At 38.3% G+C, this 23,692-nt stretch overlaps 1 protein-coding gene across 45 annotated transcripts in view; it reads right to left on the bottom strand.

Moving 5' to 3' along the window:
• Nucleotides 1–23,692, bottom strand: part of PHLDB2 (pleckstrin homology like domain family B member 2) — a 237,420-nt gene that overhangs the window by 18,245 nt on the left and 195,483 nt on the right. For 9 of the 45 annotated variants that reach the window (XM_017347099.3, XM_051859336.2, XM_051859339.2 and 6 more), the window contains 8 exons: nucleotides 19,036–19,191; nucleotides 17,888–17,998; nucleotides 12,575–12,664; nucleotides 8,871–9,020; nucleotides 8,065–8,250; nucleotides 5,240–5,380; nucleotides 3,953–4,052; nucleotides 231–251 (listed from right to left, as the gene is read on the bottom strand). In XM_017347099.3, the coding sequence (XP_017202588.3) occupies nucleotides 231–251; nucleotides 3,953–4,052; nucleotides 5,240–5,380; nucleotides 8,065–8,250; nucleotides 8,871–9,020; nucleotides 12,575–12,664; nucleotides 17,888–17,998; nucleotides 19,036–19,191 (955 nt within the window). The remainder of the gene's footprint in view (nucleotides 1–230; nucleotides 252–3,952; nucleotides 4,053–5,239; nucleotides 5,381–8,064; nucleotides 8,251–8,870; nucleotides 9,021–12,574; nucleotides 12,665–17,887; nucleotides 17,999–19,035; nucleotides 19,192–23,692) is intronic. The other 36 variants (XM_051859349.2, XM_051859352.2, XM_070072095.1 and 33 more) reach the window with 10 other exon arrangements.

The raw sequence follows: 23,692 nt of genomic DNA, 5'->3' as shown, positions 1-23,692 counted from the left end.
GTTTTAATGCCAGTCTATGAATTTGTGCAAATTGAACCACAAAAGTCCTTTGTGAGTTAGCCATTGTGGGATACGTAAAGTTTTGCTAATATATTCCAAATGTGTGTTATATACTTTTGTATGATTATCAGGGCCTTAGCATAGAAAATGATATTATTTAAAACCATAACTTTGGTTTAGGATAATAAAACTAAACAGTCTTTCTGAATATTCAGCCTCTCATAGCTCACCTGCTGAGGAATTCATTCTTCCTAATGACAGTCCACAGCCGGAAGAAGAAGGACAAGTCAGGAATGAAGGAAGAGAATGATGGAAAAAGGGGAAAAAGATACAAGATCAAAAAGGATGACAAGGGGGCAGGAAAAATATCCAACACTTCCAACATGCAGTCATCGATGGTGTTAGTCACAAGACCAAGTTAACAGCTGATGTTCACATTTTTAGATTAATCCTCAGTTTACAGAGAAAAACTCAAAAGTTAAAAAAGAACTCATGAAACATGCCAGTTAGTCAGAGATAGGTTACAGATAAAAAAAAAATCACATCTCGAATCAACCAGGAAATAGGAAGAATAAAACAAGAATATATGTATATACAATTCTTTTTCCAAACACACAGTAGCAAACGGTTTTTAAGAGCAGAGGTTTATAAAATGCCATTCAATGATTTTGAAGCACAGACCATCAGACATAATAGCAAGTCCTCTGACACCCCATGTCTTTGGCACCTATCCACAGTACTGACCATCTTACTTATTTAAGCCAGCCATATAAACGGTTCATCACCTTTCTCTAAGCCTTTTTTATGAAATAAGCCTAAATGGAATGAATACATAGGAACTTCCGAAATCCTTCCATCCTCCCACTGTAGTCTGCTCTGCTTACACCCAGCCTTTATGTAAAAGCCCCCCCACCCCACCCCCGTGTTTTACACTCAGTCTGTATACACCACAACACCCACTCTTCCCTTTACATGGATCCCATGTCTTACAAAACAATGCTTCCACAGCACTCATGTTTCCTGCCTGGTTTGACCTTGTGATAATAAAGCCAAAACAAAGAAGGTCACACGGCTGCCTGTGAGTGAACAGCAGTTGCACCCAGCATTGCGTTTCTGGTAAATGTGCAACATTTTTTCTCTATTATGTAAAAGGAATAATCATGACTAAAATTCCACCATCGTATGGTTTTAAATCTGATCATTTCTTAAAAGATGACTTGATAATGACCTTTCAGTATTTGCTGGAAACAAAAACACCACACAAAGAGGTTGTCATACCTTTCTTGGACTTTCCTGCATTTAACAAAAAACAAAAGGACAAAGATTTCATTCATCCTAAAGCTTACAAAGGAACAGTTCACAAGCTGGACAAAAGCCAACAAGCATTACAAGTTCAGCAGTTCCTCAGCTCTCTGCTTGAAGGTTCTCTGCAGTGCTCAAATAGTCTGTTCTAGGAAAACAGTGCTGACTGAGGAAGGTTTATACTTACACCATCGTCCTTGATGCATCCATTATGAATAGCAACAAAAAAAATGGTGCATTTAAGTTAATTTATATAAATTTGAAAAACAATAATGTCTACTAAGTTGAGTTAATGAAAATGTGCTAGGTATATATATTTTCTAAACTATGAAATTTCACTTGTAGTGGCTATTTTGATGAAGCCAAGGAGTGACAGTGAAACAATTCTGAATGAGTTTGTGCTTCACCCATCCTGGTCTTCGTGGGCCACCTGGATAGGCTCCTGAGGGAAGTTTCAGTCTCTTCTGTGGCCTCTAAGAACTAGAGTCTTGGAGTGCTCCTCCTATGGAGTAGGGAGCCGAAAGCGGCAGGCTGGCATGAACCAACACAGCTCTCTTGCCTCAGAAGCTGTCCCATCAGCATCGAATGAGGCTCTCAAGAGGACCACACAGAGCTGCACAGAGAAGGACTGAAGTTGCAGTCTTCTCAGGTATACCAAAGACACACCAGCGAAAAACAAGAACATAAAAGAGAAATCAAAGACAGAAGGTTTTGCAGAGGGTAAGTCCCTTACATGGCCTAAGGGACTTGGTACAATTTTCCTCTATGAAACTAGCTTAAGGATTTCCGTTACTTGAGGGGAAAACAGAGATTAAGATTCTCATAAGAATTCTCATTGTGATAATGTTAACAGCTCTTGATTTTTATAAACCTATCCATTTACTACAAAGGTCTAGATTTTCATATCTTTAATAAAGTACTTTCAACACAGAATATAAGAATACTTCAAAAAGTTCAAGAAAATGGAATTAAAAGATAATTATTTTGGTGTAAAAAGTTTGAAACTCATGCATAGTTTTTTATAATACATAATTTACATGAACTTTTTGAAGAGCCCTTGTATGCTTGGATTCCAAATGCATTTTACACCAAAATAAACTTACCTTTTCATTTCATTTCCATAAACTTTTTGAAGCACCTATTATAGTCATGTGTGATCCCACCCTCTTTCTGAAGTGCTCCATCTTTCCCTACATTACTGTAATACATAAAGCACATACATATACTGAATGGTTTTTGTCTTTGTTGTGGCCAATCCAAGCTCTGGTGCATTCAGACAGTGGGAAAAATACATTTTAAAAGAGGTCTACTAATAGTACAGAAAAATACTTCAATTGAAAATAGACTTCACCCACATGTTAACAATGATGAATGAGAGTCAAAACAGAAATACCCATTGATGCTTATTATTTGTAAATATTAAGATATTTGTAGCTTATTAGTAAATTATGTATAGAAAATAAGAGTTCAAAATAAGAGTTTGATTCAAATATTACCAGTATAAACCTCTCATAGATTATAACTTCTCATCAATATTATAGCCTCTATTAACTCTTAAATCACTTCTAATAATGATTGGAAAACCTTGTTCAAGTGATATATATACCACATATATACATACTTGCATTATATACGCACACCTATATGTGTGTATGTATTCCTCCCCCTAATGGAAAATCAGTGATTACCCCCCAGCATTATTAGCAGATAGGCCAAGTAGTCACAACTGAATTCTAGCCATGCAAGGGAAAGGTTTCAATCCCAACAATGCATGAATGTACCTGGAGCCTAAAGCTGCCATCCCATCAGCACTCCCATTTTATGTCCTGGGCATATCTCCATTATTGCATTTCTCACATTTATGGAAACCATCTATTAAGTATTTTTCTTCCTCGCTAGACTATTAGCATTTCAATAGCAAAGATTATGTCACTCATTTGCATTGTTGGTATCTACTACCACGTCTGCTCAAAGTTAGGATCAATATAAGATGGCCTAAACTACTGTGCTAACACGATACATCTGCTCCTCTCAATAGAAAGCTCACCTCTGAAACTACATTACATTCATTTCTTCTGCTCCAAAAAGGCTATTTGGGAACCCCATTATAAATGTGAAATATTATTATAAAGAAAACTTGCAGAGAGTCAAAGTCTCCCTGAAACTGAACTCCCTAGTATTAAAAGTTGAAACCTACACTGAAAGACTTGAGGAATTCTGTTCTGGGCTACCTGTGACATTACGTCAGCTCAAGGACTCTTCAGTAGGAAATTTGCTAAAGGTGAGTGGTTTTGGTTAAGTGCCCTGGCAATCTCCCCCGGTTAGTGGTCTCTTTTTACTGATCAAATGAGAGCATTAGTGACTGTCTCGGTGCCTTTCTGGTTTGAGAGTTTTATTAGAATTTATAAAGTAACCATGTGTATATCTTAAATGTACCAACTATAAGCATAAATAGAAAAAAGTTATCTTGGTATAACAATAAGGAGATCCATGCATATATTTTTGTCCCAAAGGAGTCACATTAAGAGTAAAATTTCGTACATTGGCTGATTTGCTCCCAGACCATGTCCAACCCTGTTCTCACTACCTCTCCCTGAGAAATTTTCACGCTTAAGCAAAGACCAGGCCATTTCATCTAACAGGTACATACCTCTGAGCATCCTCCGAGATTCAGAGTCTTTGGTCATGGTAGCCAGTGAGTGAGGAAGCACGCTGCCACAGCTGTTGCTCTGTCCCAGGGGCAGGTGAGCCTGTGAGAACCAGGAGGGAAGACTTCAGGCAAGCTGCAGGCCACATGGTCCTCCAGGAGATGGCCACAGCTCTGTTTTCTTAGCTCCTATCTAAACGTAGAGGGCAGGAAAGCTAGGTCTTTTTGTGCAATTTGCTGATGCTAAATGGCAAAGGCCAATCACTGTGCCTCCCAAGAGGCTCCACAGGAATCTCAACATGACTTCTTTTGGTGGTAGTGATTTCAACAATGAAGACAGTTGGGGAAGACACTGTCCAAAATCACCCAAGAGGATGACTGCAGGTTCTTCATGCACAAGGAGCAGAAGGCGGATGCAGGGACAGCAATGCATGCATACCATGCAAAAGGACAGGGCAGGGCTACACCTGTTCCACACGTACTGATCCCTATCTACTCCCTGTTACCTAGTCCGCTGAAAATTGGACACATCTATGAATAATACCTCAGTGGTTTTTAGCATTCCTTTTCAATAAAAATCCTTTGTGTATGTAAAATATATTGGAAACACCAATTTGTCAAACACATTAAAACACAGTTATTCTGATTAAAGGGAGAGGAAGAGCTCAAAAGTCTGTCCCACCCAAACCCTTCTCGTTGACCTCTTCCTGGTTCTTCAGTGACCCCTGGGGCACATCAGCAGAAGAGGAGGGAGAGCACAAGCATCAGACTGTGTGGGTTCCAATTCCAGCTCCACCAAGTCCAGGCTGAAGGCTCCTAGATCAGCCACTTACATGACATTTTAGTTTATCCCCATATACAACTGGGACAATAATCAGTAACCTCCATTCCATAGTGCTGCTGGCCTTTAAATCAATCAGACAATCCACATAAAGGGCTGAGCTCAGGGTCAATCACACTGATGTGACTCAACAAATGTTTGTTGCTGTTATTCCTAGAACCCAGAGTCTACATTCTATCTTATTTCTAAATCTGAGATGAGCTTCAGGAGCCTACCACCAGGTTGTGGTAGTCAGAAAATACCATGATGCTCTTTGGCTCCCAGAATGTACAACTGAAAATGTCCACTGAATAAGATAGAAAATGCTATTTAATTATGATGCCTCCCTAACAAGCAGATGTCATGGGTTTATCATTTAGCATTTGTTCTTAAAGGTCTTTGCAGGCTGACCAATAGGATGATCAGAAGACTCACGGAAAGCGAAGCCCGTGGCTCTGCACAGGTCCTACCTTTGGGGTGGTGCATCTCCCCATTGTAGCACTGCTGAAATGTGGGGAGATGGAAGGTGTGGTTTTCTTTCGAGGCAAAGTGTCACTCAGATAGAGGCCTTCTTTATGCTGTTTTTTCCTTTCTTCCAGACTTCTAAAGTGCTTTAAATGCAAATGTAAAGCAAAATAGCAAAACTTGACTAACTGCAACCGATCACTGAAGAAATGAAGAATTATGCATTTATAAAGAAGCTTTGGAAATTTTAACACAATTAAGTGAAGATATATTCAACTTATCCTTGTGTTCACTAACAGATTCGTGTTAGCAGGAAATAATTTATTATTGAACCTAGAAAAGCTTGAAAAAAAAAATCCACCATTCACTTCTATAGTGCCTGCTGCCTTGAGACCTAAGAACAACTTAAGATTTTTATGACGGTCACCACGTGGATGGTGGAGCAGGCAGTGGACAAAGTGAGTGTACAGTGTGCCTCTGGTCTGTCTGGGCAGTTCTGTGTGTTGGCACAGATCCCAGTGTGAGGTGGACAAGACAAGGGAGAAGGAAGAAGACAAAGAGAAAGCATAAACAGGAAGTTTCTTGAAAGTAGTACTACCATTTCGGTCACATAAACACATTCCGAATCCACCCGATGCTTCCACAGATGGTATCCTTTTAGGTAACTCATTTAAAGAAGAGCTTGGCCAAGAGGCTTCTGCAGTAATTTCTCACATCTAAATACCCTCAGATTTCTAAAGCAAGATTTTTGCTAACTTAAAACCTATCCAAATTTTTCTTGGCCTCCCCCCAAAAAATGTCTTCAATGGTAAAAGTACAATGGTGTAACAGTAAAATTCATAAACCTAATGAGAGTTTTCAGATCTTATTCTTTCAATACTAGGTTCAGATTTTTGAAATACATAAAAAGTAATATAATTTTGAATTAACATTTATAACAGTGTTCAAACATGCCAATTATGAAAAAATATGCACCTTAACTTTACAGTTATCTATTTATGCTAGCTAATGGATATTAGGAGCTTACTACATGCCAGGTGTGATGCTCTGTACATATTATCTCATTTAATTCTTGCAGTAATTCCATGGGGTAAGTACTATTCCTACCCTTTATTTTACAAACAAATTATCAGGAGTGCAGAGAGAGTAAATAAACATTCCAAAGGTCATACAGCTGGAAACTGGGGGAGCTAGAATTCATAGCCAAATAGTCCACGCTCTGATAATGACCTTTGATGTTTGCCTGCTAAAGGTTCATTTTAGTTAGAAAAATGGCATTAGAACACTTTCACTCCCACTATGACCAAATGTCACAAATTCAGAAATCTAAGCCTTCCAAATATTCCAATATGGTAGTTTATTAAAATGGGAAAGAACTCCCATTGAAAATGCAGTCTAATTGATATTTGGCAGAAAACAATAGGTTTAAGAACTGATGATTTTGCTACTAGAGATTTTTTTTTTAATCCTGAATGAAGTTGTTAAAGAGATAAAACATCAAAATTGAAGGTATTTAGTTCTTTAGGTCTCCATGTTCATCCTCTGTGTACAGCACTTACACAATTCTCTTTTATATGACCTCAGGTGGCAATAACCCAACAGTGCTGAGGAGTCACAGTCCCTCAACCAACTGTGTACAGACAGCGAAGCTCCCTTGTAAGGCCTGGCATAACAAACCAGCGCTCGCCGACTTCAAGGATGTTTTGATCAGGATTCTTTGGGATCTTTGGGATCTTAGGGATCTTCTTTGGGATTCTTAGGGATCTTAAATCCTGTAGGAATTTGCTGAAAGGGAATCTTGAAACAATTTGTTTAATATCCCAGCTTTACTACATACTGAGTATTCTAAAAGAAGGGCAACATTCAGGATAACGAGTTATTCATTCAAAAATCTGATCAGTAGGCCGGCGCCGCGGCTCACTAGGCTAATCCTCCGCCTTGTGGCGCTGGCACACCGGGTTCTAGTCCCGGTCGGGGCGCCAGATTCTGTCCTGGTTGCCCCTCTTCCAGGCCAGCTCTCTGCTGTGGCCAGGGAGTGCAGTGGAGGATGGCCCAAGTACTTGGGCCCTGCACCCCATGGGAAACCAGGATGAGTACCTGGCTCCTGCCATCGGATCAGCGTGGCGGCCATTGGAGGGTGAACCAACGGCAAAGGAAGACCTTTCTCTCTATCTTTCCCTCTCACTGTCCACTCTGCCTGTCAAAAAAAAAAAAAAAAAAAAAAAAAAAAAAATCTGATCAGTAAAAACTGCTGTCCTAGGGACCAAATGTGCTACTGTGGTGTGACCTTGGACAAGCTCTTTAGCTACACTGAATCTCGGTTCCCTAAACTTCAGGAACGACACAATTTTCATTTCACAGGATTATTAGAACAACCCAAATATCTCTAAAATGCTTAGTAAATTTTCACAGATGGCAAGGGAATGATGTCTATTATTGTAGTTTCTATAAAGTATGATAAAAAGATTTTGTGTTGACATGGTAGTTTTTTTATGCTGAGGGATTTATGAAAATTCTTATTGGTATTTTGAGCAATGCCTGAGATACACTGCAACATTCTGGCTGAATGAGAACTGAAGCATGAGGATGTGGCCCTCAAACGTATGAGAAGCCAGGAAAGGGTAATCAAGGCCTCTCAAAACTTTATAATCAACTCACATCTTTCAATAAACTAAATGTCCTTAAGAAGGAAAAAACAAACAATCAAGAAAGGAATATGAAACTTGCCTTTTAAAAAAACACCTTTGGAAAAGTTGAAGAAAATATTCCACATAAGTACCCTCATGGTCAAGGTAAGATTCCCAAATTCTATACACCAGTTACTAGTTACCTGTTGCTCCTGGGGCTGCTGCCTCCTGTGTTTCTTAGCTGGCAGAGGAGGAGGTGTGTCATTTAAAGGGAAAGGTTCGATAGATGGAGCCATGACTTCAGGCCATGAGTCTGATGGAGGTTGAGTGACAGGATGAGCAGAAAGGGTGGAAGGAAACACAAATCCAGAGCAGACAGGAGAGCTTTGCTTTGTAGGAGAAAGAAAAAGTATATGTGTCTACATGAAATGAAAAGATATGCAAAGGAATGAAACTGATAAATTGATAATCTCATTATTCTGCTTTGTCATATTTTAATCAAGAATCACAAATGATGGCCTCTATCTTTCAATTTAGTACTTGTTAAAAATCTTACTCTGTAAGAAACGTGGCTCACTAGAAGACTTTTTAATTTACTATTATTGGCCCCACTCCTGAAAGGCATAACACTTTTAAAATGTTTTTTTTTTTTTTTTTTTTTTTTTTTTGTGAAACAAAATAAAAAACAAAATTAAACCAGGAAGATGCTTCAAACCAAGAAAACTAGGCCAGGCTACCTACAGGGCTAAAGAGATCGATCAGCTTATTCCTTTGAACTTCCTTCTCCGGTCCTCCTCTCTGTACCATCTATGTCATAGTGTCTAGCATTTTAATGGGTAGAGCAGGATCCCCAAACTGGGATGATATATAAACAGCATCACTTTGTTCCTTTGGCTAAGCAGACACGTATTTGTCAACACACCCTCGTGTTGTGCGTTTCCAGCGATCCATGGGTTAATGTTTGACATGAGGAGAAGCAGTGAATGAAGGAAACGTCATGCCAACACACCTCTTTACTCCGTGGCTGGCTCGCCAGCACAGCCGTGGCAGGCTCAGTGGCAACAGCATCAGCATCAGCATCAGCAGGGAACTGAGTGGAAGGGGACAGAGTCGTGGAATTGCCACATGGCTCATTAATTTCATTTACAGTGATATAGCCCTAAAAGGAGGAATTCAGAAGTTAAACAAAAGAGGCAAAAGCTGAGGCATGCGAGAGTATTAATGTTCCCAGTTCAATGGAGTTAGCTGACAGCAGCACAGCCAGGTATCTGGGTGATATCAAATGTTTCATTAAATGAGTAATCAGCAATTAAAATGGATTTATGGTGCTTGATCTTGAAAAATGGCATCTCATCCATTCAACAGAATTTTTCTGGTGAAATCAATATGACAACAAATAACCCAACACCTTCGATTTCCAAATATTCAGAGGTATCAGCATTCATTCTGTGGATGGAATGAAACTGTCACTATATACACACTGAAAAAAAAATCACACACCAAACAGTCTGATAACAAACAAATGCAATCACTCCCTACTACAAGAGCCTTTTCCACAAACCTTTATTAGTTTTTCTCCCCTTCTTTTGTTTCCTGATGAATTCAAATGTTGAGTAAAAATGGCCTGAGGACTACCAGGTTTTATACTAAGAGACATTTATTAAAATGTTTTAAAATAGAATCTAATTTGGGGATATTTCAACCCAACGAGAACAAAAAGGACACTCCCCTCATTCTGATGAGCCTTCCCTGGCAAAATAAATGTGTTCAGGAGCACAGACATGTGCACACACATACACACACACACACACTTGTGAACAAACTGCCCCTCATATAGAGCCCTAAGGTGCAGTTACAACTGCTGTGTGTCTGAATTCAAGGCCGCTTCCCCAGTCTCCCACTCTGCCTTTAGGACAGAATTTCTGGTTACTTTTGAAGTCAGTAATTCTGGTTTTGCTTCAGCTTAGAGAAAATAACCATGAATCAAAACTCCTGAATTATTATTTGTGGGAAAGGCACTTGTAAATTTTCACAGAAAGTATTTATACAGAGCAATCATGATTTTCAACACACCAATAAATCAGCATTAAAAAAAGAACAAAGGGCATAAACATCTCTCTTTTTAAAATAAAATTGAGTTAAATTGGACATTTTGGTACTTCTGTTACCCCATCAGTCCTTTAGAAAAATGACTCCAGGAAAGGCATGCTATTATTATGCTGATGTGCTGTTGCAGCAAAAATACCAGGCTGGAAATCAAGGTTCCTACTGATAAGTTACTGATGATTATAACACAATGGAGAAAGTTAGAATTGACTGTTTATAAATTGGATGTATCAACGTCTTGCACTTTAGAAAAAGGATAGTACACAAAGTTTTATAATGTTAAACTAGGCTGTGAAATATCATTTTACCTACAATAATGAATCAGAAAGAAAATGAGCAACTCTGAGTTATTCTCCTGCTCAGTTTGATGGTAAAATGTTTCAAAGCCAGGATTTGATTCCTCATATGAGTTACTGAGCACACAACTTAATTAATTATTTTTTAAAAGTCTATACCATTTGTGACTCATGGGAGCTCTTTCAAGAGTTAGGTAATAAATTCAAGAGTTAGGGAATAAGGCTGGTGCCGCGGCTCACTAGGCTAATCCTCCGCCTTGCGGCGCCAGCACACCGGGTTCTAGTCCCGGTCAGGGTGCCGGATTCTGTCCCGGTTGCCCCTCTTCCAGGCCAGCTCTCTGCTGTGGCCAGGGAGTGCAGTGGAGGATGGCCCAAGTGCTTGGGCCCTGCACCCCATGGAAGACCAGGGTAAGTACCTGGCTCCTGCCATCGGATCAGCGCGGTGCGCTGGCCACAATGGCCATTGGAAGGTGAAGCAACGGCAGAAAGGAAGACCTTTCTCTCTGACTCTCTCTCTCTCACTGTCCACTCTGCCTGTCAAAAAAAAAAAAAAAAAGAGTTAGGTAATAAATTTACAACTCCTCAAGAAAACAAAAAAGAAAAGAATGAAAGAGCAGAAAGGTAAGAAGAAAAAAACCCACATAGCATCATCTACTTGACAGGTGAAAGGAAACACATCTATCTACTCAACGAGCACAAGAATTACAGATATTAAAATTGTAAAAAAAAAAAAAAAAAAAAAAGTGGCTTTGATACCAAGAAATCTGCAGGAAAGGAAACCCCTAAAAGAAAAAGGACAGATTTTATTTTTCTGTTGGGAGTTGAAGAGACCTCAGAAGCCATGTAATTCAGTTCGATGCCACCAGCCCTTCAAACTCAGCGTGTCCAGAATCTTAAACCTATTCTTGCTTGGTAAAAGGCACTCGCACCATCCATCTTGGTATCTACAGCGGATAATGGCATCACTCCTGACACCTCTCTGATTTTCTTTAACTACACATCCAACCTATCAGCAAGAAGCATCAACTCTACTTCCAAAATATATCCAAATCCAGGTGGATCCTCTCCCTCTCTCTCGCTGCTATTGCTCTATTCAAGTCAACAGCGCCTCTAATCTTTACTACTACAAATACGTCCATACTAGCTTCCCTGCGTATCTTCTTATTCTTTATAACCCAGTTTTGACCACGATGCCCAAAGTGATCTTTCACAAACAAATGTCAAACAATGTCACCTCCCTTATTAAAACCCCTGGACTTCCCACCAAAATAACGTAGACCAGATTTCTTCAACAGGTGTTCACAAAATCTGCCCCCACCCACATTGTTGACTTTATCATATGCCACTCCACTCCACTCAATCACCTTCTGTTTCTTGAACCTCCTACTGCCATTTCCATGTTCAGAATAATAAGGAGAAGTTATAAAACTGAACGGTCTAATAAAGCCTTTGTAGAAATATTTTCACAAAATGTTTCAAGAGTACACATTTAGTCATGCCAATACCATAATGAGTATTTTACTTCATGTATTTACACAAAAATATTTTTATGTAGAAATTCCCATCTCTGTTATCTTTTTATAAGCAATGTATAAGCAAAAGAGATTTTTATGTTTATGTAAATTTTTATGCAGAAGCAAGTTTTCTTCTTAGTTTTTTAGAAAAAAAATTAAATGTAAAGAAACATACTGTCTTTCCAAATCAGAGATGTAGTTTTCCAAATCAGAACCAAAATAATCAACCAGTGTAACTCGTTATACAAAGAGGACATCTGAAAAAGAGTGGTGATGGGAACTAGGGAAAGATGATGTTAGGGATCAAGACTACACACAATTCAATTGAAGAGAAAAATATTTCTACATGAGGAGAAAATAGTAGATAGAGAAAAGAAGTAGACTATTTTCTCCAACATTTGGGGGAATTTTCATGTAAAACTCAAGAGAAAAGGAGTAAAGGAAAAGACAGGGAGTGGGAAAAGACACTGCAGGAAGAAAAGAGAATTTAAGATTCATTTGGGATTGGATACTAAATTTTTTTTTGAAATTCCAAGTTAACCCACAATATCACTGCCAAGCAAATTTTCTACATATATATGTGCATACACACACACACGAAGCACACACACACAAAACACAATATGTGTATCTACATCACACACAAAGGCAATCCCTGAAATTCTCCAAGTATAAATCACCACAGGCATGAAAATCTTCAAAGTATGGATTGCTTACACAGTCATTTGAAGTAGCACCTTTATAATTCCATTAATCATGGAAGGCGAGATGAGTTGACGTGTAAAACAGTAACTTACCTCTTTTAGAGTACTAGGGTTAACAGGGAACCCTTTCCCCCCAGACAGGCTGGAGTATTTCTTTTCCAAATTACAAAGATTCTCCTTTTCCTGAAGGAACATAACATTTATTAAGCTTGGCGTCAACTGAGAAGCAGTGACTTTGCATTAGAGACAAACATCTGAATCCTACCCACTTCTCACACAGTTCCAATTGCAAGCTGAACACCTCACCATCTGCTGATAGCTGCTGCAATGCACGAGCTGTTTTCAAACACACTTAGTTATATAACCTTTCATTCAAGACAAATTTTATAGAGTGACAATGCTTTTTAAAAAGCTGCTCTAGATGAAAACAAGAATGGAAACAGAAGCCCCCAGTGATCCTCTCAGCTCTTATAATCTGCAGATTTTCTAAAGTCAATGATTTTATCCTTGCAAGTAACCTGTAATCATGTGCCCTCCACTGATGTATTACCACAGTTTAGGTATGTATTTTCTTCTGGAAACTTCATGTTAAAGGACCTTTAGGAAAAATATTTATGGGTCACAGTGTTCTTTTTTTTTTTTCTTAAGATTTATGTATTTATTTGAAAGGCAGAGTTAGAAAGAGAGAGAATGAATACATTTTCCAATTGCTGGTTTACTCCCCAGTGGCCACAACCAGCCGATCTGAAGCCAGAGCCAGGAGTTTCTTCCAGGTCTCCCAAGTGGGCACAGGAGCCAAAGATGGGCCATCTTCAGCAGCTTTTCCCAGGCGCATTAGCAGGGAGCTGGATCAGAAGTGGATCAGCTAGGACTCAAATCTGTGCCCATATGAGATGCTGGTGTTGCAGGAAGTGGTTTTACCTGCTATGCCCCAGGGTCACATTATTTTAATTTACTGTGATATAATTCACATCCAGTGAAATGTGCAGATTTTTTTTTGGACAGGCAGAGTTAGACAGTGAGAGAGAGACAGAGAGAAAGGTCTTCTTTCCGTTGGTTCACTTGGTTCACCCCTCAAATGGCCGCCACAGCCCGCACTGCGCCGATCCAAAGCCAGGAGCCAGGTGCTTCCTCCTGGTCTCTCATGCGGGTGCAGGGCCCAAGCACTTGGGCCATCCTCCACTGCCTTCCTGGGCCACAGCAGAGAGCTGGACTGGAAGAGGGGCGATCGGGACAGAATCCGGCACCCTGACCGGGACTAGAACTGGTGTGCTGGCGCCGCAGGCAGAGGATTAGCCAAGTGAGCCTCGGCGGCAGCCAAATGTTCAGATCTTAAGTAGATAATTTCTTTCACTCTATATGTTACCTGCATCAGTAGCTCACTTTTTTTTCTTTTTTTGAGCAGTGCTGTATTATATAAATGTACTTGAGAATTTGTTCATCCATGCTCCTGTTAGTGGCTACTTAGGTTTTTTCTAGTATTTTGGTTATTATGAAAAGGGCTACTTTAAACAGTACAAATTATTTATGAAGACACAATTTCATTTCTGTTATGTAAATATCTAGGAGTGGGGTTGCTGAATCATAGGGTAAGTGTATGCTTTTACTTAAAAGATTTTATTTATTTATTTAAAAAGCAGATTGAGAGAGAGAGAGAGAGAGAGAGAATCGTTCATCCATTGATTAATGCCCCAAATGTGGCAACTGCCTGGGCTGGCCCAGGGTGAAGCCAGGAGCCAGGAACTCCATTCAGGTCTCCCAGTGGATGGCAGGCACCCAGATACTAGGGTCATAATCTTCTCCTTTCCCAGGCATGTCAGCAGGGAGCTGGATCAAAAGTGGAGCAGCTGGGATTCAGACTGGGACTCTGATATGGAATGCCAGCAGTGCAGGCAGAGGCTTAACCCACTGAGCCACAGTGCCAGCCCCTGGGTTTGTTCCGACACAATAAAATAAACTTCTGAATTCTCTGAAGAAGTTATACATTTTACACCAACATCAGCAATCATGAAAGTGCCAGCTGCTTCATATCTTTGCAAACATTTTGAAATTTTTGCTTATTAGTCATTTTAATTGCTATGAGGTAGAATCATTTCATCATTTTAATTTTTTCCTTGAAGACTAATAATGAACATTTCTCTATGTGACTCTTTGCCTTTCATATATCTTCTTTTATGAAGTGTCTTTGTATGACTTTCACATGGGCTTTAAATTTTTTATTGATGTTTATCTATTATTAATGTATTATTGAGCTGCTGGAGTTATTAGTATATATTTCTTATTAGCATATTTTGGATAAAAGTCCTTTGTCACTTCCTTTAAAAATCATTGTTTGCTTAAGGCCAAAAAAGACATTCTTACACTCAAATGTTCTTCTGGAAGCTTTCTCATTTTAACTTTTCTGCTCAGGTCTATGATCTGTCTTGAATTAACATATATATATATATTATATATATAATTAACAATATATATAATTAACATATATATATATATAGTGAGGATGTTGAGGCTTAATCTTTCTGTTTACCCAGTTGGTCCTACACCATTTGTTGAAGACTTTCTTTTCTCTGCTGAACCATCTTGCAGCCTTTGTCAAAAATCAATAGACAGCATATGTGTACATGTCTATTTCTGGACTCTGTTCAGTTCCATTGATCAAAATGTTTATTTGTATGCCAGCACCACACTCTCCTAAATACTATAGCTTTACAATAAACCTCGAAATCAGATCATACAGATCCTCCAACTTTGTTCTCTTTGTTCAAGTTGCTTTGGCTATTCTAAGCCTTTTGCATTTTCATGTTCTACTGGCCCCCATTACTTGTGGTAGTTATGTTCTATAATGCTGCCACAAACACTTAGTGAATGTTGAATTATTGTTTCCATGGGAAACACAGGGTTCTGTCTCTGTGAGCCTCTGACCACAGCACTTCTGCCAACTAATAAACAATTTTGCTTTATGAGTGTTCCATTTGCAGACATAAATTTAATAAACATTATTGATTTATTAACATTGAACCGACAGTCAACAGCACTATGACTCATGCTTGAATGAGGCTTATTGAACACATGGATTTTCTCCACAAGGTATCACAGCTTTCTTGCACTTAGGAACACTAGGCAGCTAATTTAAACAGCAAATCACCAACAAAAAGCACATAAATGTGAAAGCACAGCATGAAAAAATCACAAAAGGGACATCTGTTTGCAGAACAAGATTTGAGACATCAAGGCAGGGTGTTGTCTTGTTCACCATAGGCAGAGAATATGCATGTTTGATGACTAAGTTTTCACAGTTCTGAGCATGTCTGTGAACGGTCACAGAACACCATGGCTAGAGATTTGGGGGTTACAAATAAGTTTTAATTCTAATTGGGCAAATTGAGAAATACGGAATTCATAAATAATGAGGATCAACTATGAAATTCAGCATTAACTTTGCAGTTTCTTTAAAAAAACTCAGAATTTTGGGGGAGTTGAAATTTATCTGTAGGACAATTTGGTAAAATAAAAATCTTAACACTTATAGAAAGCAATTTTTATAATAAAAATCATATTTTCAAATATTTTTCATGAAGGAAACATTGTATCTCTGATTATACTCACCCATTTAAAAAAACCTATTAAAATATTTTTTTTGCTGAATTTTAAAGGCTATTTAAATACTACATATTACATGATCTAATTTAAGATATGCCTTTGAATATTGTGTGCAAAGGGTAAAATGGTGGTGGTGAGGCTAACAGAATCACAGTCCATTCCACAGCAGGGAGTAGGAAAGCTACCAAGGATCTGTACCAGCTACAAACGTACCTCAAGTGGACTCCTAATTCCATGTGAATGATTTGGCATGGTTGAAAATCCCCATCAAAACCCATGTTGAAATAGGATCATGAGGAATTAAAAGGTGGAACAAAGTGAAATCTTTAAAAGGTGATTAGATGACAAGGGAAGAGCTTTTACAAAAGTATTAATCCATTCATAGGTTAATGGGTTATCTTAAAAATGAGTCTGTTGGGGCCCGCACTGTGGCATAGCGGGTAAGGCCGCTGCCTGTAGTGCATTCCATATGGGCACTGGTTTGAGACCTGGATGCTCCACTTCTGATCCAGTTCTCTGCTATGACCTGGGAAAGCAGTAGAAGATGACCCAAGTCCTTGGGCCCCTGCACCTGCATGGGAGACCCAGAAGAAGCTCCTGGCTCCTGATCGGCACAGCTCTGGCCATTGTGGCTGTTTGGGGAGTGAACCAGAGGATGGAAGACCTCTCTCTCTCTTTGCCTCTCTTCTCTCTGTGTCACTCTTTCAAATAAATAAATAAATAAATAAATCTTAAGAAAAAAGTAAGTCTGTTTCAAAAGCCAGTTCGGTCTTGTCTCTTGGATACATCCCTCTTGCCATGTGACGTCCTGTGCCACATCAGGCTCTGTGGAGAAGGCCTTTAGCAGATGCAGCCCCCTGACCTTGGAGCTGCCAACTATTAGCTGAATAAACCTTCATTCTTTAAAAATTACCCAGTCTGTGGTCTGCAGTTATAGCTACAGACTAAGATCTAGTTCCTCTCTCTTCTTAACCTTAAACTAGCTAAGAAGGGAATGCTCACTTCTTCTGGGTGAGGACACAATACAGCTTCATTTTTCAATCCTTAATTCTGGATCTGGTCTTTCTCTTGCCCCCGACTCTTGGTCCATCAGATATTTTCATGATGCCAAGATCATATTTCTAGGCAGTGGCCTGTATACAGAGCTTAGATCTGAGATAAGCTCCATCATTTTTAACATTTGGTGTCATATCCCTGAAGATACACTAGGGAACACGTCAGAAAGTAGAATACAGGTTGTTTTTTATTTATTTATTATTTTTTTTACTATCTTTGGACAAAGGAACCTCTTACATATAATCACATTAAGTGCTGGGAGAGATGAGGCTACAGACAATCTTGCCATCCCTCTCACCACATAGAGTCACCCAGCCAAGTAAGTTAAACTAACTCCAGTGTGACATTTGCCATGAAGACCCACACACATATAACACCAGAGCACCTAAAACAAAACGTTTGATCGCAGTAAAAACACCATCTTAGCTGATCCTACCCTAAATCCATGTTGTATGTTAGCTAATGAAAAAAATTCAATTTTTAAAGGGGGAAATAGGAAAATTTGCCACAGTTCCAATTTTCACAATATAAATGAAGCATGAAGAAAAAACATCCATGCTTATTTTCCCAGTTGTAATTATTCACCAAAAAAAGCTAATTAATGTGAAAGATTAGATTTAAAAAAAAGTATGCAAGAATATTCCTTTCATCCTAAAGGTATTCACTACTAAAAGCAGGAGGCAATTTTCTGACAAGTTGGCACTCGTGTTTTATTGCAACCAGCGCTGAAAAGGAAGTACTTATACTTACTCTTTGTAGCATCATTATTAAATTATTCTTTTCTTTCACAAAATGATCTTGTTCTCTCTGAGCCTGCTGGACAATGTGATTGGCTTGCTTTTTCAATGCAGAAATTTTTTCCTGGAGGAAAAAAGGTGATCAGAGAAAAACACACATTAGACCTTCAAAGGTTTGCTAGTCTGTCCCGGAAAGGGGAGAAAAGGTTTTCATAACTGGAGTAACAGGAACCACATTTTCACTGATGGTGGAGGGTGATTTTTATCCAAAGCCGATACAGTTCAAGTGATTTGAAATCTATTTCGAAGAAGCCAGCAGTCAACAGGAAATCTTGTTTTAGATTATCAGTGCATTTTTGACATCATCTTGGGAGATATCTTCTGGGTAAAAACAACAATGGAATTTCTTATTCAAATGGAGAGTTCAAGGAGTCTCTTCCCTTTTGTCTTCCCTTGTTTCAATTTCATTAGTACAGAGCCCTGGGGCGTGATTCTAAATTCTAGAACAAGAGCTGAGTTCTAGTCTGGACGTCTAGGTGCAAGGAGTTGGGTGGAGTTGGTAGTATTCCACTGGGCTGTTTCTAATTGTAAAAAGCTTTGAGAACTACTGAACAATGAAAGTAGAGAAAACTCCCAAATAGACTGTTCACAGAATTGTTCTGCACCTTGCTATTGTAACTGCAAAACGAAGTCATTTAAAACAAGTATCTGCATTCTTTTTTTTTTTTTTTTTTTTGACAGGCAGAGTGGATAGTGAGTGAGAGAGACAGAGAGAAAGGTCTTCCTTTTTGCTGTTGGTTCACCCTCCAATGGCCGCCGCGGCCGGCACGCTGCGGCCGGCACACTGCGCTCATCCGAAGCCAGGAGCCAGGTACTTATCCTGGTCTTCCATGGGGTGCAGGGCCCAAGCACTTGGGCCATCCTCCACTGCACTCCCTGGCCACAGCAGAGAGCTGGCCTGGAAGAGGGGCAACCAGGAAAGAATCCGGCGCCCCAACCGGGACTAGAACCCAGTGTGCCGTCGCCGCAAGGCGGAGGATTAGCCTATTGAGCCGCGGCGCCGGCCTGCATTCCTCATTTTTCTATACCTTGGTTTTCACATACATGAAAAAAGTCAGATATATTTTGATGTTTCATATTGAATGTCACTGGCAAAAGTACCTTCCTAGTAACAATGTTCCGTTGATATTCAGCCACTTCACGGAGGAGCTGTTGGGTCAAGTTCTCCTTTTCCTCATCCAGTCGGCTCTCATGTTCCAGCTGCTGGAATTCCAGGTCTTCAAAGTGTTTGCTTTCAACATCCAGTAGGTCTGCATCCTTTGGAGAAAAGGGAAGGAAACAAGACACACCAGGATGGCTGCAGCCTTCCTAACACGTAGAAAGAATTTTCAAAAGCAGTCAGTCCGAGGTATCATTCTAATGTAACTCTGACCAGGGTTAGAACAAATCAATCTTACCAAAGATGTGTCATAGTCTTTATTTGAAATGAGACTTTATAATAGAGATTAAAGATTCAAAAGTTCGCATACATGCAAACTGGAGATCTCTAAGAGGGATACATGTGCCCCACATATCACTCAATACAATCAACTTGAGAGTGAAGAAGAAATATTAGACCTTCCTTATAATTATTTTCAGCTTCTTTTTTAAAATTTTAATAAACTTTAATGGTAATAAATTATATAATAATATATTTATTAAAATATACTCCCAGTATACACACAAGTAAAGTGGCATATGTATGTCATTTTCAAATATATATTATTTTAGTATGCATGAAATATATATTTATAATATTCTTTTATATATAGGGCATGTATGCTCAAATAACTTTAGTGACGAGATCATCAAAAACATTTGGACATCCATTCTGAGTGATAATGATGTGTCAATATGAGTTCAGTAATTTTAACAGATGTGCCACTCTGGTGAAGATGTTGATAAAGGAGGAGGGAGGCACGTGTGGGGACAGAGAATATATGGGAAATGTCTGTATCTTCTGCTCCATTTTGCTGTGAACCTAAAAGCACTCATTATAAGACACTAAGTCTATTAAACCAAGTTTGGAGCTTGAAGTTCTTAAATCTGGATTCTATGAACCTCTTAAAAATTTATAAAGCTTTTTTCTGAAAAGAACAGAAATAAAATCTTTCATTAGGTACAAAGGGTGACTTAGAAGAATCAACTTGAGCACATTTAAGGAAAATCAGAAATCTTGAAAATTAGATGGTCTAAAATAAGTATTCTGCACATGAGACATTTGGTGTTAGGAAGATACTCATGCATCTGTGTTATTGTAGGGATTGGTGCATGTGTTTAAATTATTCTCCACTATATATATATTTTTTGAACAGGCAGAGTGGACAGTGAGAGAGAAAGATACAGAGATAAAGATCTTCCTTTTTGCCGTTGGTTCACCCTCCAATGGCCGCCGCGGCCGGCTTTTCCTGGTCTCCCATGGGGTGCAGGACCCAAGCACCTGGGCCATCCTCCACTGAACTTCCTGGCCACAGCAGAGAGCTGGCCTGGAAGAGGGGCAATCAGGACAGAATCCGGTGCCCTGACCGGGACTAGAACCCGGTGTGCCGGTGCCGCATGGCGGAGGATTAGCCTATTGAGCCACGGCGCCGGCTATTCTCCACTATATTTTTAAAAAGTCCTTCATTTTTGGAGCTTTTGACAGGATTATAAATGTACTATTATAGATTTCTTAAAAATATAATTTATAAATAATCCATGACCTAAAGGAAGAAGCAACTGAGCTGATGTGTCCCACGGCTCAACAAAGCAAAACCAGCAGGGCATATTTATTAATGTTCAATCAAATCGTAAAAGACAGTTAGAGAAATAATTACATGATAGGTGAAATCTATATCACCATTAGCTCCCCTCATGAAAGTGATAATGCAATGGAATATATTTTAATCTTCTGTAATGAATTTTATTATAGGGAGAATTCATAAAGGTTATTAGCTGTTCTCTAATTGCAGTCAATACTATAGTAACAACACTATTATGTAATATAGATTGTCCATTCTCAAAGCTTAAGAGCAGCAAAATCATAATTTGAAAATCATATTCCACATTACATAATACTTCTTTATACTTTACTTGACCAAAAAGAATATTGTCTTGATTTCAAGTTTTTGATTGCTATTTCAAGTTTACCCAATATTTCAAATTCTAATTTCTAAATGAATTAAATAAATTCAAGAATTAAGAGACAATTTTTAAGCATTGTATCTTGAAACAAAGTATCTTCAGTCTTAATACATTAGCTGAAATATGTACTCATGTAGGTATACACACCCAAGTTTTTAAGGTCTTTCAATTAAGTTTGCTTTGTGGCTAAAGATTATTGTGATAAAAATACACCTTTTTTTGCACTTGTAAATAATATTCATTCAATGTGGAAAAATTAACATGCACACATGCTACTCAGTCACTTACTCCACATCTGGCTGACACCTAACATGTTATTTTAACCTCCACATGAAGGTCATAGACTCACTAATTTACTTTCAGTAAATATTTAAACTACTGCATGAAAATAATGGCACACTAGCTAGGAAAGCTGAAAATTAAGTCTAGGTCAGCACTCAAGATTCTGCTGGTGTAATCATCTGACTAAGTTTTTCTAAACCAGAAAATATGTGTATATAAACTTAAACTCAGAGAGAAAAAGTAATTGGTAAGGGAATAAAAACTTGTGAAAGATTTTAGATAAGAATAAGAATTCAAGGGATGTTATTTAGGACCAGGAGCAGTTTAACTGAACACAGAATAATATATACAGGAAGCTCAGTCAAGTACTTGCCTGGTGGAATGAAAATTTCAAGTAAATTTCACTACGAGAATGTTTTCATTACTGGCTGGCAAGCTTAAAGGCCAAGCATGAAAGGAAATATAACAGCTGCTCTAATGGAAATTCTATACAATTGCTTGTTTCTTTCTAATAACTTTTTTGAGAATTTATATGGCATTAGTTTATATTCAGCACTTTATGTTTACTTTAATGGAGGAACAGACAGGAATATTTGTAAAAATAACCTCATGATAACTCCAGGATAATTCTGGAAGCAAATTTAAATGGGGTTCAGGGTTTGTTATCATTTTTTCCATCTTATGGTCTATAGTCAAACACTTCAACTGCATACTTTTGGAATATTGACAAAGACGGAGGAAATCAACCAGTACAATCTCTTCATGTTATATAGCAAGATATAGAGGCCCACAGAAATTGAATGATAGAAAAATATCCTAATTGTAGATTTCACTGGATAGAATTTTTTTTTCTTTTTAAGTCAAGAGACCAAAGTCAACCATTCAGTTGAGTACCCATCAAAAGCACAAGATAACTATTATCAGCCAGGTGATTGTCTGCTCTGCTTAACAGTAGATCATACCCTGGCAAATGACTCATTTAATTTCAGTACCCCAGGAATGGTATTACCATATCAACTACCGACCAACAAAGGCCATGGAATCCACATCAGATTAAGGCTATATTCTGATTTAAATAAAACATTTAGGAATAAGGAGGCCAGCCATAAGTCCAAGATGCTGTAAGCAAAACTTCATCCTACAATTTCAGCTTAAGTATTCAAACGATATGCAGTTGAAGAAAGTGGTTTATTTATTTATTTTTATTTTGTGATATTTGCTAGCTAATAAAGTTAGTTGCAACAAAATCAACTCTTTGAATGTAGTTTAAATGCCTTAGGGAAAGCTTTGTGATGATGTGGTACTCTGAAATATTTCAAGCCTGAAGGGAAATGAGTTGTGATAACACAAGGAGTTCCTAATATGAATGTTCATATGAAATAAGCAAACTTTTACTGACTGGTGAAGAGTTACACAGGGACTGGTGTAAGAGTTACACAGGTCATCGTCCCTGGAAAATAGAATTAGTAGACCTCCTACCAGCAAGTGAACAGAAGGTACCACCAGCCAGTTATCTCCCCCAAGGAAAGCAGTTTTATGAGAAGAATTTTACACTCTGCTTATAGAGGAAGAGGAAGGAGCCTTTGCCTTCAATTAATGGAACAGACTGTCTGCATCATTTCCTTTCCTCTTTTCTATGCAAAAGCTTTAGGACACATATAAATTTATGGCTTTTCCTACAGAATCCAGATCAAGTGAACAGTAACTCTTCATGTTAACCTAAGCCTAGGTTATTAATAGAATCTACCACTTTTAATTTTAAGCAATGTTTACAAACAATAAATGGACAACTACAAGAAAGAAAGATGAAAATACATAACCATGTTGCCAACTCTCAATAAAGACTTGCAATGGCCGTAAAATCTTAGCAAACACAGTGGAAAAACAGTAAATAAATATAAAATTGAGTTTTTCATCAGTTCCATGAACAGGCATGACACAAATGACTAAAACGATTTTTACAAATACTAGTCTCTTTTCCAATCATTTTTTATCACAGACTTTCCAGAAGTGAGATTCTGAGACAGAAAATTTTGTATTTTATATATTTATAAAGTCAGCTTTACAGAACAAAATGAGTAGAGGAAACAAACTCTGCTAAATTTTTTTGGAATCAACATTGTAAAAGACAAATATTAAAATTGTTACACTGCAATTTAACAAGCTGCCTGGGACACTACTTATTGATGCTTTAAATCTCTAAACACTCAGTTAACTCGTTTTTACCAAGTGATGTTCTTAGAGGTCCCAAACATTTTTGTATTAAAGACCATCTTAAAAATTTTAAAGGATATGTTACCTTTCTTGGTTTTTTAAAACTTGCTAATTCCCAAGAGGGCACAGACATACTAAATAACACGAATAAAACAAGCCT

The sequence above is a fragment of the Oryctolagus cuniculus genome, chromosome 4 (assembly GCF_964237555.1).
Source record: "Oryctolagus cuniculus chromosome 4, mOryCun1.1, whole genome shotgun sequence".
Lineage (NCBI taxonomy): Eukaryota > Metazoa > Chordata > Mammalia > Lagomorpha > Leporidae > Oryctolagus > Oryctolagus cuniculus.
Note: the sequence above shows the minus strand (reverse complement) of the source record. Positions and strands in the feature narration are given on the sequence as shown.